Genomic DNA, 20112 nt, shown 5'->3' with positions numbered 1-20112 from the left:
AATCCAATGATGGAGGATAGGAAATTATGATGAGGGAAGCTAAATTCATTATTCAAAGATCTTTGTTGTGCCAATAACTGATATATTAAACTGAAACCAATAAATGTTTACAATATAAACATCAACATTTTAATTTTAGAATATTGACATACTGAAACTGATAACAAATACTGATACTCAATATTTTGTCAACAACAACTCTACTTCTTTAGCATAACAATTTCTCCAGCTGTCAGGAGATTCTGCATTAGTGTTAAACACTATATTGCAAACTTCTAATGCTGGAGGAATTGTTATGTTGAAAGTAGGGTTGTCACCTTTGAAAACTGGCTTTGTTGGCTGATGTGATGACCAGGAGGGGGAGGGCAAAGATAAATGAGGTGATGCACTTCTTTTTTCCCCATGATTCTCACAGTCAGCATGCCTTGTAAATAAATACTTTAATTCTGTCATATTTAACACTAAATGTTTGGAAAATAATGTAATTAGCTGAACAAATATCATCATCACGAGTTAACTAATTTCTAAATTCATTTACTTGAAGTCAGATTTCCTTAAATGTACAGTAAAATTGCATGAATGTTTTTTTCGAGGAGAAGTAGAATCAGATGAATGTCTAGACTGGCTCATCTTGAAAAATCAACTTTTAAAACTCAAAATGGCAGTTGACTTAATTTTTATATATTTTAATATATAAGAGAAAATATAAAAGTTATATAAATATTAGTTCTCTTATATATAAAATAAAAAATATTAAAAATATATAAAACTTTAAATAAATATTAGTTTAAAAAAAATAAATAACTGATGCAATTTATTCCAGAAACTCTTGCTCAAATCATGCAGAAAAGTATATCTGAAGGAGCATCAAAAATGGGTATGGTTTCAATGTATGTGAGAGATTCTGGAATACAAATTATCTCAGAATCTGTCGACCAATTTTGGAATTATGCCAGAAGCCGTTGTATCTTTGCCCCTGCTCGACGCCTTTCCCTCAAAATGATGAACTTAAAATGTTAAACTTTTTACAAATTATCCCAGAGGTTCCAGAGGTTAACTTTTTACAAATTATCCATATATATACTACTCATAGCATATATCCAGATGGTACTTTAATTCTAACCAAACCTTCTCAAGCATCTTGTGTGAATGTCTGATGATGGTGTGAATGCATTCACACCATCATCAGACATTCCTTGATGTCCCTGATGGATGCCAGAGATTACTTAAATAAACACCTGCCAGGTCAATGAGTTGGTTGTGCAGTAGTGGAAGACAAAACCTTCTACACATGGCCACTCCAGTCAGTGATTTCTTCCTGTAAAGTTTTGTTGAAGACAATGTTTACATCCCTCCACTTCTAACAACATTGCCAGAGTTGAAATGGCACATTCATACCACATTCAGACATAGAGCTGGATTTTAACCATGCGAGGGTAAATCACCTGTTAAAATCTAGGTCTATGTCTGAATCACTGATGTAAACAGCAAGAGCAGTGGTAGTCCTTGTGTGCTGTATGTGGTGCTCTTTCATTCTAACTCCCAAGGAGTGCTTAGTGGAGCTGATGTAGATGAGATCTCTATCACATCTGTGATCCCTAAGTGGGATGGTGTACACTCTGGGGAGTCTGTCCCAGTTGGGAATGTCCTTTCTGTTATGAAGAATGTCAAATATGATTGGACATCTGTATGCAATGAGAATGCGGTGCTTCTTGGCTATCTTGGTATATAGTGATTTGAGATATGGGTTGTGACTGGAATCCTTTCTTCATCTTCAAGTCAGTTTTCACCACGAGAGTCAACTTGGACTACACATTGGGAGTGGTGGAATCTTTGATCAATTTAAGGGTGAGCTTGGGGTACTCATGGTCAGCGGCTATGTGATGTGTGCACCTCAGTTTGGTGTGGAGAGCTTGTTGAGTGGACGAGTGAGTGTATGCCCTCCTAATTAAGGCATTATACACTGCAGTTTTATATTGATGTGGGTCACAAAACCCCACAGGTATGTAGATGGACTCTGATTCCGATTTATGGTACACCTTGGTGTGGATTGCCAAAAGGAAATTGACCTCCGTAGGGTGTGCTTGATCGATTTCCAGGGTCAAGCCATATGGATTGTCGTTAACGAAGTTGACAAAGGCTGAGACATCTGGTATTGTCCTTCATAGAATGATTATGTCATCTATGTATCTCCTATATAAGAGGATGTTGGGTAGGTGGCAAGAAAGGATCTTCTACTCTAGTTGTCTTATCACCATTTCACATAAGTCCCCTGAGATGGGGCTTCCCATCAGGACTCCTCTTCCCTGTGTGTAAACTGTACCGTTGAACTGAAAAAACAAACTGCAGGATAATAAATATGCTATCTCCAGGACTTGATGACAGCTTACACCAACAAGTCGGTGTAAGCTGTCATCATTTACAATGTTGAATAGGAGATCCCTGAGGGCACAAAAGGTAGGCGGGAGTTGAATTGAGGGGTGTAGGGATTTAAAGTCCAATACCATGAGATATTGAGGAGGGGAGGTGATCTCACTGAGAAAAGTTATGAGGTCTACAGGGTTACTCATGGTATAAGGGTACCCCTCCAAGTGTGTGAGAGCTTCTCAAGCTTGTGTGTTGGTGCTCTAGCTTTATCGACAACAGGGCATAGTTGTTGTCCCTGTTTATGAGTCTTAGCAAATGCAAAAAGCCTAGGTGTATCAGGGGAGTCAACTAGAATATTTCCCAGTATCAGGTGTTTAGCTAATTTGGTATTGGCGAAGCACTTAACCCTCAAATGTAATTTGTCCACCATACTGTTGTCCACAACCTCACATTGGGTTAGACTGATGTACTCCAATAACAGTCATTCATAAGTATTGTGCCTCATGATGACCAGAGATTTGGTTTTGTAAGCCCTGACCAGGGTGACCCCATTTTGCTACATCCAACAGTGTGTGCATCATAATTTTGTTCTCAACTGAGCTACTTTGTAAGGCTCCTTGGTTTTTTTAATTCTGTGTATGGCCATCCATCAGTAATACTGCTTTCGTCTGTACCCCTCATCACATTCACTATACTCAGGACACATTAGATAATCTTGTCACCAGGCTTACAAATACAATCACTAACTCTTATGTTATTGCCTCCCTGGTCAAACATTGTAAACACAAAAAGGTTCCTTGGTGGACGACTGAGCTAGAAAACAAGAAAATAGTAGTTAGGAGATTAATGAGGCAATTTAGGAATGAACAGGACCAGAACATTAAAGTCACACTTAGAGACCAGTACAGGCATGAACACAATGCTTACAAAACCCTTATAAATAAAACAAGGACTAACACTTGGAAGGATTTCTGTACCAACACTTGCAGTCGCAACCCCTGGTCTGAACCGTACTACTTAGCTTGTAAGAAAAAACGCCAGTTTCAAACCCCTCTACTATTTGGCTCCCTGATGGTTGCTACACCAACAACATGGAAGAAACTATCATGCACATCCTCACCAGCCTTTACCCTTCAAATCTTCAGATGAACCACAGCAGGATGACAATACAGAAGCGGTCATCCGGAGTTCTATACTCACTCCGCCTAATACAGACAATGACCACAACGTCACCTACATTGAGGTTTCAAATGCCATCTGTTCGCTCACTGATAAAAAAGTCCCAGGTCTTGATGGCAAAACCACTAGGATGATAAAACACGCATTTGAGACCAATCCTACAACATTTGTTATTCTCTTCAACATCTGCTTGAACACTGGCCTTTTTCCTACTCAGTGGAAAAAGGCTAGTGTCAAATTGATTCCCAAACCCACCAGTGCTAACACTTACAAAAAATACAGGCCAATCTGCCTTCTCCCAACTCTAAGAAAAGTGAGACGGTCTAATGATTAATAGGATCACGTGGCATCTACGCAAGTGTAGAGCCCTGCATCAGAATCAGTTCGGCTTCTCTAAAAACAAAGGTACAGTAGATGCCATCTATCAAGTCGTTAACCACATCCACCAAGCTAAACAAAACAATCAGCATACAGCAATTATCACTATTGACTTTAGAGGTGCCTTCGATCATACCTGGTGGCCTTCTATCCTGCACACATTATGTGCTCATCACTGCCCTCAAAATCTTTACAAACTTCTTCAATCCTATCTTAGCAACAGGAGTACAGGTGTTTACACAACACAAAATAACATAGTCATACCCATCACTTGAGGCTATCCTCAGGCTGGTCCAGGTCTCTGGAACATAGCCTATAACTCTATTCTGCACTTAAATGACACCCTGCCTCCTGGCTGTTGCATACAGGGCTATGCGAACAACACAATTATCCTAGCTTCACACAGGAACAGAGAACACTTACAGGACATATGCAATGACATTCTCAATAACATTCACCAGTTGAGTATTAAACATAGGCAACCGATTAACACAGACAAATGTGAAAGCATGATAGTTGGTAGGAATGCGCCACTCATCAGGAAGCTTACCCTTCGAATAGGTGCTCACAAGTAAACAACAGAAATTAAATATTTAGGTGTTATCCTTGATGAGTGACTTAACTTCACACCCCACATTAAATACATCACAGACAAAGCTAAAAAGATGGCCAACGCCCTCATTAGTATTGCTAGGAACACATGGGCCTTGGCCCTAATGCTATTATGCTTATTTATAGGGGTGCAATTCAACCAGCATGCTCCTATGCCATACAAGTCTGGGGCCACGTGGCTGCCAAAGTCCATAACCATAAAAAACTGTTATCTGTTCAAAGAATTGTAGCTCTCCACATTTGTAGAGCTTATAGGACTGCACCCAAAAGTGCCCTTTTGGTAATGTCAGGATTACCCCTATCGACTTAGAAATTAAATGCATTTTTGGCAGGAAAATCTCGTCACCTTACCTTGGCGAGATTATAGAGACTCAGATGTTGACAAAATGATTAGAGTTGGTAAGATTCCTCTCAGTTTGACCTTGATCGATGATATCAAAAAATTCAGCATTGACAAAAATACCCTCCTGACTTATGATTACCACTCCTCCCATCAGCTTGCCCCTGACGTTTATTACAAAGATCCAGATGATCATTCCATGTTTAGGATTTATACTGACGGTTCCAAGATGGGTGACGATGTGGGTGCCACTTTTGTAGTTTACTCCGACTTAGGCTGTGAGCTACACAATGCATGCTTCCATCTAAGTTCACACTGCTCAATAGCATAGGCGGAAACTTTACCTATTTATATGAGCTTAATTCATATTAGGCATAGGAAGGACAAAAGACACTACTTACACTATTGCATTTATTCTGACAGTAGGATAGCTTTACACAGGACTGCAAAGTCTGATAGCCACTTAAAACTCATCCATCTCATACACCACATTCTCAGACACTTAGACAACAACATTAGAATAGATTTCCAATGGGTCCTGGGTCATGCAGGGGTTCTTGGCAACGAGGCTGCTGCTGTCTTGCCAAGCAAGCTTCAAAGTCTTCAGTCACTAGTACTTTCAGTTACATTCCTACCCCGTACATCAACAATCACGTCAAGAAGCCAATCTTCATCCTCTAGCACAGTGGTCCCCAACCCTATGCCCGTGGGCACCATAGCGCCCGCCGATCGTTTTACGTGTGCCCGCCGCTGCACGACCACGATAAAAATAAAAATGTTTCAGTTTTCAATAAAATGCTATGTAAAAGTTTTTTCGTTTTTAATGATTAACCACTCAAAAGTAGAAATGGCGTCCAACACAGATAAAAGCGAAATGCGACCCAACCCTTTTTTCCTCCTCCGCCAAATCTTCACCAACCAAATTCCCATACCTGAAATGAAATAAACTGGTCCGTTCCGAATATCATAAAATCAAAGTACAGACCACGACTTACAAATGAACACCTTGACGATCATTTACGAGCAGGAATATCATCATACTCTCCTAATTACGAAGCAATGGCCAATGAAATGCAATGCCAAAAATCACATTGACTTTCGGATTTATATTTTTTATAAAGAATTTTTATACTTTGTAGATTTTGTGTGCATTGTTTAGTAATTACTTGTTTTGTAAAAATGATTATTAATAGTCTTGTGTGTGCTTTTTTACATTTTTGGAATTAAATGTTTTCTGTACATTATGTGTATGTATTATTAACTATGTCCAAGTATAAATTCACCTTGAAAAAATAAATGGTGCCCGCTGTCCGGCCGCTATTCTAGAATGTGCTCTTAGGTACAAAAAGGTTGGGGACCCCTGCTCTAGCAAGACAGCTGGAACCGTGACACCAGTGGTAGGCTCACCTATACTTTCATCCCCAAGGGTGACACTATGGCAATTCTTCAAACTTTTACCCTAGTTATATCCTACTTACAGGATACAGAAACTTTAAGCAATACTTGCATAGATTTAACCTTGGGGACAATCCATAATGCAATTGTGGTATTCAGGAAGACCAAACGCCACTTCACTTAGTTTTTCGCTGCAATAGGTACAATCACATTAGGGATAATTTAATGAGAGCTGTTATTCTTGAAGGGTACAACTGGCCTTGCAATCTGCACCAACTCATTCACACACATACCAGTGGCGTAGCGTAGTGGGGGCGGCGGGGGCAGTCCGCCCCGGGCGGCAAAATTTCACAATAAATAATAGTATCTTGTAAAAATTTGAACCATTTCAATTCATATTTTTGTCACACCTACGATTCGGACCGATTGAAATGAGCACGGAATTTTTCATTACTTTACCTAAATAAGAGGGTGGCGAAATTTTCCTCCGCCCCGGGCGGCTGACACCCACGCTACGCCACTGACACATACAGTGTTCTATCATCTACTTGCATTTATATCCCTTAGTAGGGCTCTTGAGAGTACTCACTCTAGGGACACTGATGGCAATTAGCTTTTCCTTGGTTTGTTTCAACTGTCAGTATATAGCTGCCTTTAACTTTTTAACTTTATATTTTAATTATTTTTCTGTCTTCTTTTTCAGTCTAAATTCCACTAGTCCTAGTTGTAAGTTAGATTACGGACTCTTAGTTTGGTTTCTGGTTAGGATATGATAGGTTAGGGTTTGTTAGCTTTAGTCGTCTGGTTAGGTTTGTTCTAGGTTATGGTAGGTTAGTTTAGTTAGCAAGTAAGTTAAAGTAAGAAAGTAAGTTAATGTTTAAAATAAAAAAAAAAAAAAAAAATAATAATATTTAAAAATTTGGGGTCTTGCCTGTTTATCTCTGTCTGTCCGTTTGTCTCATTTACTTTTGTCAATTGTGTTTCTTTCCTTTTCAAGCTGTCTGTCTAACTGTTAAGTGGTATTAAGATTTGCAATCGCATTCAGTTTTATTAGTATTAAGTAGATATAAGTCTTTCTACTAACAGCCACTTGGCACTGACTTCTACACTTAGCTATTTGTGGCAATACTCAATTATTGGTGTTTACCACACTAAGGTTTTCTTTTAGACCCTTTCGGAGACTACAGCCTTGCAGCATAAAAACTGCATGCCAACATCAAACATAGAGGGTACTATAGCCATGTATGCCGTTCAGAGTAATCCTACTTTTCTCTACTGTCTATCTCCTCTCCCTCCTTCTTCCCCTTACCCTCTTTTCTGCTGGCTAAACACTTTGTGTATGGCCAATGTCTTTCTTGTATGTATGTATGCTTTCGTCTTTCTGGTAGGCCTTGAGGACCAGAAAACTTTATTAATTTAAAGAAAAATAGCTTCTAAATACATTGGTGATTTTCCTTTAATTTTTGACATTATTTCACTTATGATTATCAGTTTAATACTGAATCAGATGAACTATTATTAAGTTAACACTTATCTGAAAATTTAGTTATTGCAAAATTTCCTGTTTAACTTTAAATTTTATTTTTATCAGTTTTTCCTTGTATGGATTTATAGTTATTATGGAAATGACTTATGCTGAGTATTATTCATATAATTTAAATCTTTTCTAGCTTGTGTATTATTTTAAAGTATAAATTTAATATGAACAAAGGTGTCAAATTACACAAGTCTTCTCTAGATATTCATGTTATAGTATATCATTAAAAAATATTCTTTACTCTTAACAAATAAATCTGAATAAATAAATAAAATTGATTTATCACTTATATTAAAAACAATCTGAAAATTAAATAATTATATCACCACTTCTTAATTGCAGATGTTACTCAATTTATTAGTAACTTTTTGTAGTACAACATGAATTATCAATTATTCCTTATATCACAGCAATAAAGTTCTGGTGAAATAAAAACAAACTTTACTATTCAAAGCAAGCAGAATTCAATATCAATAAATCTGACAATGTTGAATAAATGTAAAATACAAAGATTCACAGCATACTTAATTACATAAAGTAAAATAAACAAAGTTTTGTAATGCATACAAGTACAGTATCATGAAATAAAATAAATTGCTGATTAATAATATACTGGTAGTTTCCATTGAAAATTTGAAAAACAGTTTTATAATCAATTATCAAAGTTAAAAAAAGTCAAGAATAGTAGTAAAATAAACTGATTGATTAAATCATGTTATAAAAAATAACTCATTAGCATACAATAAAACATGAATTAGCAATACAGAAAGGAATTGAAATTTATACTCAATAGAGAGGAATTTGAATTTAGAATTTAGCATTATTAATGATTTCTAAACTGTATGTAGATTTGATAATCAACAAATATCAGATAGAACTATCAAATGATGATAAAAATATTTGGAAGTTTAAGAAAAAATTTTCTTTAAAAAAAAAAAAAAATGCTAATAATGTACAGCATTATCTTCTCAATCAAAACACATTTCAGAACATTTTTATAATAATAATAATAATAATCCCAAAATATATATTTTATTGACCCCATTTTATTAATAATGTGCTAATAATCTTGCATTTATCAATAAAACAAAATCATTACAAAGAAAATCTTACATTTTAAATTTAAATTCTTTCTGAAGTCAATAAAAAAAAATATTGTAACCAATTAATTACTTTTGATATTTATTCTTACACAAGTCCATAGAAAATATTAATAGAAAATTCACAATCTGTTTCCAAACAAAATTAGGCCTACATTAAATGAATTTTACCAATTCTTGTAATATCATTCTATTATAATCATAATTTTTAAAAATTTCCACTTTTAGAGTTTTATATATACTGTATTTTATGGACTATAAGACGCACTTTAATTTTTAAGCAATTTTTTTTTAAAAAAATACCTATAAGATGCTACGGAGTATAAGACACACCTGAATTTTGGAGGCAATTTTTCAAAGAAAAAAGTGCGTCTTATAGTCTGTAAAATACGGTATATATATATAATACTTATAATAATAAAGATAATATATATTATATATATATATTACTCTAAAAGTGGAAATGCTTTTAAAATTACAATTATTACTCTAATAACTTTCTACATCACACACACACTATATATATATATATATATATATATATATATAATGTAAGAGTTAAATATGGGTCAAAACTTTTTATTTCCCATTCCACACCCATACTGACATCATTGTGGGCCAGTCCTGCCAGTAAGTAGCAAAATTAAAGCCTGCTATATCTTCCAACATATGCAAAACAACTGAAAAACAGATCTAGTCCAGTTTAACTTTATAAAATTCAACACTTTAATCATTACTCCCATTACAAACATGTGATTAAATTTTTATTAGTTTTCCAAGACTTTTATTTACTTAGATGTAAGAAAATTAAAGTGAAAGACTTAAGTACTTAAAGAATGATTTAAGACAATTCAGTTCTCAAAAGTTCATTTATATTGACACAAGGCTATGAAAAACAAATATCACACTTCTAATACTGTGCATTAAATTTACAAATATTTTCAGCTATTTTCTTATATTTTGATGTTTAACACTAAAATATGATGTATAATTTAGAATTTTTTCACATTCATTATTTGTTGAATGCTTCAATTCATTATATATCAATCTATTTTCTCACCTTAGATTTTATTTATTTACATTCTATACAAATAAAATATATATCAGCATCATCATTTATAATTGAAAAAAATCATAATCATATGTATTTATAAACATATTTATACTATTAATGAATGCTTTTAAATTAATGATTAGATATATTGCAGACAATGCTTACTAAGAAAATATTTCTATAAAATAATTTTGTGTGTATAGGGTAGATGTACCAGTTTGGCCAGTGTACCAGTTCTGGCCAGAAAACAAATTTAACTTAAAAATATAATCATTACATATTCAAATCTGTCCAATGAAACAAACTTTTATTGTTAACTGTGTGAACAGTTAACAATAAAAGTTTGTTTCATTTGTGATTATATTTTTAAGTTAAATTTTGTTTTCTGGCCAGAACTGGTACTACACTGGCCAAAACTGGTACATCTACCCTATGCATGTTTTGTGTTCTTTCATTAATTTTATATATCTACTTAACTTTTAACAACATTTTCACTCCTATTTTAGAACAAAAGAACAAATAATGAACTATACTTTAATAATCTAGAGATCAAATAAAATTTTGATAATGAAACTGTCTCAAGAGCAAAGTATACAAATGATACTGATAAGATGTGGAGGTAACTATGAATGATTATGATTCTGCTTGTTTATTTTCTTGTTTATTAATATTTTATTAAAAAATTTGTTTTGCAAATTAGGTAATTTGTTTTAAACCATGGCATTAAAGATAAATTACAATTCATGATAAATTCATGCCAACACTATACTTTTCACAATCTCATATGTAGAAAAAATACTTATATAATGAGAATGTAAAAATTGTACTAAATCTTTCTAAACATCATATGAAAAAATTATTAAAATAATTACAAATATATAAAAATTAGTTTAAAAACTTTGGTCTAAATGTAGTTTTAAGGATGATCAATAGAACTTATGTTTTAAAACTCTACTTAAGTAATATAGTATTGTACATAAGTAAGAGTCCTGTGTTATTATGCCAGATAAAAAGTAACACTGATTCAAAAAATTATACCATTTATAACTACAAAAGTACTGTGTTTGAGAAAGAAAACTGCTCTCAAGAAAGCATGTTTCTGCCATTAACACTGTATTCTGCATATCTGTTCACATAATTACTATTGTATTTACAGTAGAGCGTCGATAAGTGGAACCAATTGGGGACTGGGGTCCTTCCAGTTAATGATTTGTTCCAGTTTCCGACTTTGTACGAAAAAATACATTAACCTGTCCGATGTTCAAATTTTTCTCCGTTGCGTATCGCTTCCTGTTGAATTTTTCTCCATTGCGTGTCGCTTCGTGTTGAATTTTCGTCGATTTTAAGCCTAACGAAAATTTTTATAATAATCATCGAGGCTATCGTATCGTTAAAAATTATTTCTGCATTTTGTACAAACAAAATAAATATATTAAAGAATATAAAAAACATGAAAATTATACTTTAGAAGTAAATTTAGTATCAAAAACATTCGATTCAGCACGACACAGTCCGACTGAAAATCGTTCCACTTTCCGGCCATTCCACTTATCGACGCTCTACTGTACCTGTTTTACAGTAATTGTCGACACCTATTTTAAACATTATATACCAGTACAGTACAGTACATTCTCTTAGTGCAAGTAACCAGATATATTAGCATCAGTGCATGTTGTAAATAATTATATTTCCCATTTAAAACAGTCAAAATGATGATAGTATAGAAACCAACTTTAAACTACTGGAAATTAGAATTAATATGAAAATTTGCACTTTTAATTATCCAGCAACAAATGTTTTAGTAAATTAAAAACGTTTTCGATCGTTTTTAACGGTCTTCTTCAGTTAATATCGACCGCAGTTAATATATAGAGCTCTTCATCGACCGCATGGAAGTCGTTTTATAAAGATAAACAATAACAACGTACATGGGATGCGGCCACGTATTTTTATTATATAATTTTATTCATTTATTCTGTAATATATGTATATTAGGCATCGTGCGCGATATATTTATAGTTGCGCATGCGCATTTATTATTTTTTCGTATTTAATTACATGTATTCCATTTTATCGTTCTTTTATTAATTTGAGTTGTAACTGAAGACCGTTAAAAACGATCGAAAACGTTTTTAATTTACTAAAACATTTGTTGCTGGATAATTAAAGGTGCAAATTTTCAGATGATAGTATATATAGAAAACATATCTGTAGGTTATTAAAAAAAAAACATAATTTTTGAACTGCTATTATTTGTAACCTGCATGTTGTAATCACATAAGACTATTATAAATGTACAGTACAATACCATATTACTTAAAATTAAAAAATGTAAATTATATTTGTTATCTTTAAAACTACACTCAGACCAACATTTTAAATATATATTCTGATAAATATATATTTATTTTATAGTTCAGATATTTACCAATTTATAAGTTTTAAATTATAAAAATTCATTTTTTATCAAGTTTCTTTTGATAAATTGTATATATTTTACTATATATATATTGAAGAAATTTTCTTGTACTTAGTTTATTTCTGTTATTTTTAAAAATAATAATTTTAACATGCATTTCTTTGGTTAAAACTTCATTTCTACAAAAAATCATGTCAGGAAAATAAGATATACATACATACATAATCAAAGTCAAGATTGAAAAAGTGGTTTATAATGTCATAAATTCATCTTGGAAACTGTGTCATATGTGAAAGAAAACAAGAACTTACAGCACATTATCACAGATCTATATATACTTAAATACAATATTTAAATATCTTAATTAAACTTTTTAAATTAAGATATTCAACATTTCAAATTTATATACATTAATAAATTCAATTTAATGACAAAAACAATAATTGTAAATAATAGATTACTTACAATAATATTTATGTAAATATTATACAATTTAAGTATCAATCAACTAGCGATTGAAGACACTTCCGAGTATAAATGTACAGTACATATATACAGGTTTTTTTTTTTTTTTAACTCTTTCTGCCCCGTGGACACTAAGTGGGTCTCTTTTAAGTGAGCCCATTATAGGTTTGGCCGGGCCCACGTCGGGGTGACCAGTCGGCGAGGGACGGGGCCGACATATTTGAACGGACCATCCCTGAAAAATTCCAGGGGATTTTTCGACCCTTCCGGATTCGATCCCGGGTCCCCCAGAACGGGAGGCTGCCAACTTGACTGCTCGCCATCCAGTTGTCTATACAAGTTACTTATAAATAATTTGTACATACAGCATATACCTTATACTGTATTTAAATTAAATTACCTAAAAGTAACTTTTACCTGGTTGTCAATGAAAAATAAAATTAATGTCAACATATTTTACTGTTAGAATTTAAAATTTTATACATAAAATTAACCATTTTTAATAAGAACACGTTCCATTTATCGTTTAAAATTCCTAAATATGTAACATTCGACATCACTCAGATGATTTGTGACTACAATATAAGTAAAAAATAAGCTTTCGTGTAATTATTATTTCATATAAACATAACATGGAAGTAAAAACTGAATTAGAAATAGATTCTCGAATGTTTAATTATATAAAAACCGGGACAACTTACGATTACAACGTTGGGATTTTCTACCGAGCGCTTATGAAGTTTACCACTACTTCTTGTCGTGAAATGAAAATCATGGTTGTCGCTCGATATAAGTTGTGGTTGAGGATAATTATTTAAATGATTAATGTGAGGAGCTATATGTAATGTCCGAGAGGTAACACCGAATGGTAAACCTTGCGTAAACTTATTTGCGACGAAAATCAAAACAACAAATATCAACAGAAGTCTGCCGTCCGCCATCTTGTCATTATAACAACAAACGGAATGATGTTTAGTTTCGTAAATGTTACTTCCAGGAACGTTTAGAATATTTTTATATATTTTATTTTACTCAAAATAAATTTTATATTTGTATTAGTAATAATAATGAATGTAATTAAGCATTTTTGTATCATCGATTTTATGCAATATAAAAATGCGGAATTCATATCTTTATATATTTATTAGGTTTTAATTTTTTTAAAAATATATTTTGTATACAAATATTCGATATAATTAAAATTGCGGTTACAAAATACAAAATAACAAAAGGTCTAGTTGAGGAAATTGATTTAATTTTTTCATTTGCTTCAATGTTTTCAAATAAATAAAGCGTATTTAACGTTTCGTTAACTAATTTAGCTAAAAGGATATTCTAATTTAAAAATTATCTTGATGATTTTTAATCGTAATATGCTGTAATAAATATTTTTTAAACATTCAACCTGAGTCTCTATCGTGGATTCGGGGGTTGGCGAAGAGGAATGAATATTTAAATTAACGCTATAAAAAATTATTGATATATAAAAGTGCGTATAAACTTTTCCGATGAACAGAATGATCATAATTAAAGATTAAATATTTAGAGATCCTTAGAGAAAGAATTATTGGGTAAATCTCAAGCAAATTTAGCAAAATAGACGAAAAAGGTTGCACCCGAAATGCATTGTGGAATAAAGAATGATGAGGATAAAACCCAGTAGTCTTTGTCTCTGATAAAATGCGGTACAGACAAAATAACAACGGTTAAACTAACTGTGAAGTTAAATCAATTAATTTTTAAGAAAAGAAAAGTTTCTTTAAAGTAATTGATATTTAAACAATAAAAAATTTTACTTCAAAATATAGCCAATGTGGTAAAATTTGGCGCCGTTGTCCCTTTAATGTGCATATTACATACGTTTTCTAACGAATTTCGAAAGTTAAATTATTGCACCTTTGTTTCTTGACGATTACACCAAATATATGGTCTTCTATGTGATCTCCAGCTTTATGCTCTAAGAACTTCGTTCGCTGCATAATACGTTAGAAGTGGGAAATCCAGATCCGTTTCTGGAACTGGAACTATTTCGAGTGTGGAACGGTTCTTCGGAACTATTATATTTCGTCGGAATTGCTTAGTCTGTTGGACTAGACCAGTGATTCTTTAACCAGTGTTCCACGAAAGAAAATATTTTAAAGTTTTCATTCAAATTTATTCTCATTGCTATATTAGTAGATAATTCCATGTTTCTATTTTATTCAAAATATTAAAGTTTATTAATTTATTGCTTCATTGTTTCCTGAGAATAGAACACGGAATTGCTTATCAATTTTTTAATATATTAATGCTAATGCTCCTTGTAATAAAAAGTATATGAGTGGTTTTCCGCGGCTTAGAAAGGTTGAGAACCACTGGACTAGACTGTTCCTCTTCGGTTGTGTATATACAGTACCTGTACCGATACATAATAGAATTTATTTATATCTGAATGAAGAAATCTTCTATGGATCGGGTTTAGTATTACTTTATAAGAATTTTTTAAATATCATTAAATGATGATCCAAAGTCTTTTCTTATCCCAATTTTTGACAGTCATATAATTTCACACAAACAACAATAACAGACCTTACTAAGGTCAGTTATAGCCCTTTGTATATGTAACTGTTAAAAAATCGAGATAAGAAGAGACTTTGGATCAGCATTTAACTGATATTTAAAAAAAAAAAAAATGTGAGGACCCGAACGGGGGGTCGACCAGGAGGTCCGAATGGGAGATGTTAACAAAAGCTTAAAAATCTCCCTTTACAACAAAAAGGGACGAAATTGGAGGTCTACCTTGTTCAATGGAAGTTTTTTTTTAAATATTTAAACAATGGAAAAGAACGAATTCGAGAAACACGCGACGAGAGAGGAATCAAGTTCTATCGCGACGATGACCTCTCCCGCGCCCTCCATCGGGTTTCGAATTGGCACCAGCTGACAATGAGAGACCAATGGAGAGGCACCATGGGGGGAAAACGATATAAAACTCATCGTTTCTCAGGGACGTGGGTTCTTGGTTGGTCTTGTTTGGATACGTGAGTTTCCTCTCTTGCCGTGTGTGCTCCCGAAATGTTTGGAATACGGACCGTTCGGACTTTGTGGAAGCATTGTCAACTGTGGTGTTTCCTAGCAATCTCCAGATTCGTCGGTTCATCCAGGGATCGCCGTCGAGCCTTGTTTTACGCCCCGGGGCATACGGATCGTTCACCGACACATCGAACTGCCAGCAACGAAGACCCGGAATTCTCGAACTTTATTTAACTTTATTCTCCGCGATTCGGATTGTGAATCTCTTCACACAAGAAAGATTTGTAAAGATCATTATATTTTTATTAAACGGTTTTCGATGGTAACCCGTCTCAGTGAGTCAGTCCACTCCCACAAGCCGGTTTGACCGCTCGACCGCCGTGGCATTCTTTCTCTCCCATCGGCTAATCCTACAAAAATGTCCTGTAAAGTATTTATTAGAATGCTTGTGTCTCTCTTTTCTAAGTTTTTTGGTCGATCTGTGCAAAATTTTTTATACTTTATTCTCTCAGGCAAATATATACTGTACTTCCTTGAAACCAGGACATTCTCTTATTAACTCCTTTTACCTTTTGTTTAATCTGCACCAAATTTTCCATATTTTTATTCTCTGAAATCGAGAGGAAAATATAAACTTCCTTGAAACCCGGACATCTCAATCTTTCCTATTTTAACACTATGACAAACATAACAATGGTAGATTAAAATATCTAAACTTTTAATAACTTTTACACTTTAATAGTTAGCCTTCTTACTTTTTGGCTGGACAATGCCGGACTTTGTGAACGATTTCTTATTAAATTCGTGGATGTCGAAACGTTTACAATCTTGTAAAACCGCAAGTTTGATTTTACAGAATTCATGTATAATCATCATTTATGACGTTCTACAATAAAAAAAATTGTAAGGTATGATGGTGCAAATATGAAAGCCTTACAGTATTGCAACATTTTACGTACGAGAGAATGATTAGCCGATCATTTCCAATGTCAAGGCTCCCACGATCATCGGATCTAAACATCTATGACTTTTGGTCAGAGATGGTGCGCCAGCTCAGATAAAATCTCCTTGCTCATCCATCTGGCCACCCTGAAAAACTTCACTCAAGTCTATCTATACCTTTTTTTTTTTTTAACTCTCTACCCTGTGGGCACTAAGAGGGCCTCTTTCAGCAAGCCCATTATGAGTTCGGCCAGGCCCACAATAAAATAAACAATGTTTTGCCCCATCTCAGCCCACTCAGAATGAAAGTATTAGCTCCGTTACTGCTTTCGATTACCTAAAGAACTTCATTCATCAAGACAATGTTCTCAATCTACTATCTTAAAAGACAGAGTTTCGCATGTCCAACAACTCTACGCTGGGAATTGTTCAACACCGAGTCTTAAGACAGTTCCAGTTGGAATTGCCAACGCGTTCTTCTTTCTGTGCTTTTATGAATACAGATTTTGACGGAGCAGTGAACTCTTTATCTGGATTTAAACTTGAACTAAATGAAAATGTCTCACAAGATTTTAGAAATAATGAAATTGGTTTTGAATATCTTAAATTTATAAAAAATATTTTTAAAATTTAATTTTTTATTAGAGTTCATAATTATTTGTTTGTATTAGTAACTAGCAAACTTGCGGTTTTACAAAATTGTTAACTTTTCGACATCCACGAATCGTTCATAAAGTACGTGACGCGTTTTTATACTTTTAAACTATCACTCCGCCCTCTGTAAAGACTACCATCCCACATCCAAGGTCCTTGCCCCACATCACTAGAAAATATACCAGAAACAGAAAACAGAAACGGGAAAACGATGTCACTTCCTGTCAAAAAATTTCCGTTTATCCGATTTCAAAATCTGATTGGAAACCTAGAGTAGAAAGTACTGTACTTCAACTTTTCCGTTTGTATTTGATATTCCGTCGTGTTTTGACCAATAAAAAACACAATTGTTATGACGTATAATAGTGACGTTTTACGTCTTATTTTATCAAAGTGTGAGGTCATGAATACGTCTGAACCCTCACTAAAATTCGCGTTAAAATGATTTTTTTTTTTTTTAAAGATAAAAATAGAAGCTAAAAATAATTTTTTTGTATGGAAACGCGACGTGATGTCTTGAACAATAGAAGAATGTAAGTCCTAAGATCGACCATCTCCGGTTGCAGATCGAATTAAACTTCGATTTTGACCTCGCATATCGCGTTACACATAGATAGTAACGCGTGATCAACCACTCAGAAAGCAAGAACAATGAGGAAAAGCAAACCAATAGGAGTGGGCGATTGAGGATGGAAATTAATAAAAATCCGGAAATTCAAGGACGAGACGATTTTTTCTTCCGAAAATTCTAAGTGTCGGACCAATTGCTGTGTATGTGTGTAGTGCCCATCTTAGTTTTCGTTTCCTGTCCTCAGATCGACACCTTCCCATCACCGAAAGTCGACCACATCGTCCGGAGTCGTCGAGGGAACCTTCATTCGCGAACCGGGACACTACTTTTAGGACTATCTTAGAAAGGAGAGGAAGACCCAGAGGCCCCCCGACTTAGAACTTCCAAGATTGTGGAAATCTTATAAGCTACTTTCGTGTCAAATAAACGATTTCTTGTAACCGTAGAGTCTGTCTCGGTACCGATCGCACCCGCATACGACCCTTTTAGCGACCCCTCGACCCTACGTCGTCGGGACCTAGCAAAAGGATGACGACAACTATTCGTAAAGACCCAGATGAAGCGAAGAATTAGAATATCGTTTGTTTATCTTATTATAAAAGAAAGATATCAATCAATAGAAAAGTATGTAAATTAACTTAATTCTGTTCGCGATATTCTGGTATTGTAGATATATAACTAAGTAGATGTTGAAGGGAAATGGAATCTATTTATTTTTTCGTTTTCACTTTCTATTTATGTTTTACGATAATGTGAAAACCAGTCTTCGTGGCCCTGTTGCACGCACAGGTACTCACACCTAAAATTACGTAATGCGTATCTTCGATCAACTCCCGTAATTGTACTAAAATCAGGAGCTACTTTTGGCCAGGGATATGAGCAGCTGCCCTGGGCTTCCAAATTTTTAGGGGTATCCAAATATAAAAATTTCGTTTTTTTATTTTATTGACTTACTATTTTGAATTTAAAGCATATTTTATATAGAATAGAAACCACAGAATGGAATATTACAACATAATTAATTCCCTAATTTTAACACAAGTTTTTCTATACAACCGCAATAAATTTGCGAGATATTACTCGTTGACATTTTTGGACTCAGAGGATCTACAAACGTCCAGAAGTAAAAATCATTTTTTTCATCAAGCTTAATAACTCCTGTGCTGTTTGTCAAAAATTTCTGAAATTTTGCAGAGAGATTTGAGTATTAGAGGGATTGATGGTATTAAATTTTGGTGGCTTAAGATTGAAGAGATGGAAAGATTTTTTTTCCAACTCTTTCTGCCCTGTGGACACTAAGAGGGCCTCTTTTAGTAGGCCCAGGGTCGGATTTACATAAGGGCATTTGGGGCCTGTGCCCAGGGCCCCCACAAAACTAAAAAAAAAATTATGTTTAAACATAATTTTTTTTCTATTACCGCGACAGCCTAGTGTGGCCTAATCATGAGGGCAACAGGCAGAGAAAACCAAACCGGGAAAAAACCTATGAAACATCGAAAAATTTCGGGAAAAAATTTCACATAGGTATTTTTCAGTTAAATTAAAATAATTAGTTTTACACAATAAAATATATATATGTTTACAATAACCTTATTTTTAAATGAAATTTACAACTTCCTAGTTCAAATCTAATTGAAAGTACAGTATTTTGTGTAAATTTTCTAAATCATCAAATTTGCCTACTCTTAAAGGGGGACCCCACCGAATTTGTTTCCAGGGCCCCTGGATTGGTAAATCCGGCCCTGAGTAGGCCCATTATGGTTTCGGCCAGGCCCACAATGGGGCGACCGGGAGGTGAGGGACAGGGCCCGAATATCCGAACGGACCACCCCCGAAAAATTCCTGGGGATTTCTCGACCCGTTCGATCCCGGGTCCCCCAGAGCGGTAGGCTGCCACCGTGACCGCTCGACCATCCGGCCCTGAGATGGAGAGATAGAGGAGGTCATATGTCATATCTCGAGTACGGACTTAACAATGATTTAACTTATTAACATTTACAATTTTATATAAAACTCGTTTCTGTCCTCAAAATTAAGTTTTTTGTCATTTTATAATAATTAAAAGTATTAAAAAAATTTTAAATAAA

At 34.0% G+C, this 20112-nt stretch overlaps 1 protein-coding gene across 1 annotated transcript in view; it reads right to left on the bottom strand.

Moving 5' to 3' along the window:
- LOC136977662 (sortilin-related receptor-like) overlaps positions 1-13822 on the bottom strand; it is a 155282-nt gene extending 141460 nt beyond the window's left edge. The window contains exon 1 of the mRNA XM_067273194.1: positions 13548-13822. Within this exon, the coding sequence (XP_067129295.1) occupies positions 13548-13787 (240 nt within the window). The 5' untranslated portion in view covers positions 13788-13822. The remainder of the gene's footprint in view (positions 1-13547) is intronic.
- Positions 13823-20112: the final 6290 nt, after the last annotated feature.

Source organism: Centruroides vittatus, unplaced genomic scaffold, assembly GCF_030686945.1.
Source record: "Centruroides vittatus isolate TY-2023 unplaced genomic scaffold, ASM3068694v2 contig_466, whole genome shotgun sequence".
NCBI lineage: Eukaryota > Metazoa > Arthropoda > Arachnida > Scorpiones > Buthidae > Centruroides > Centruroides vittatus.
This window is presented reverse-complemented; position numbering and strand designations above follow the sequence as displayed.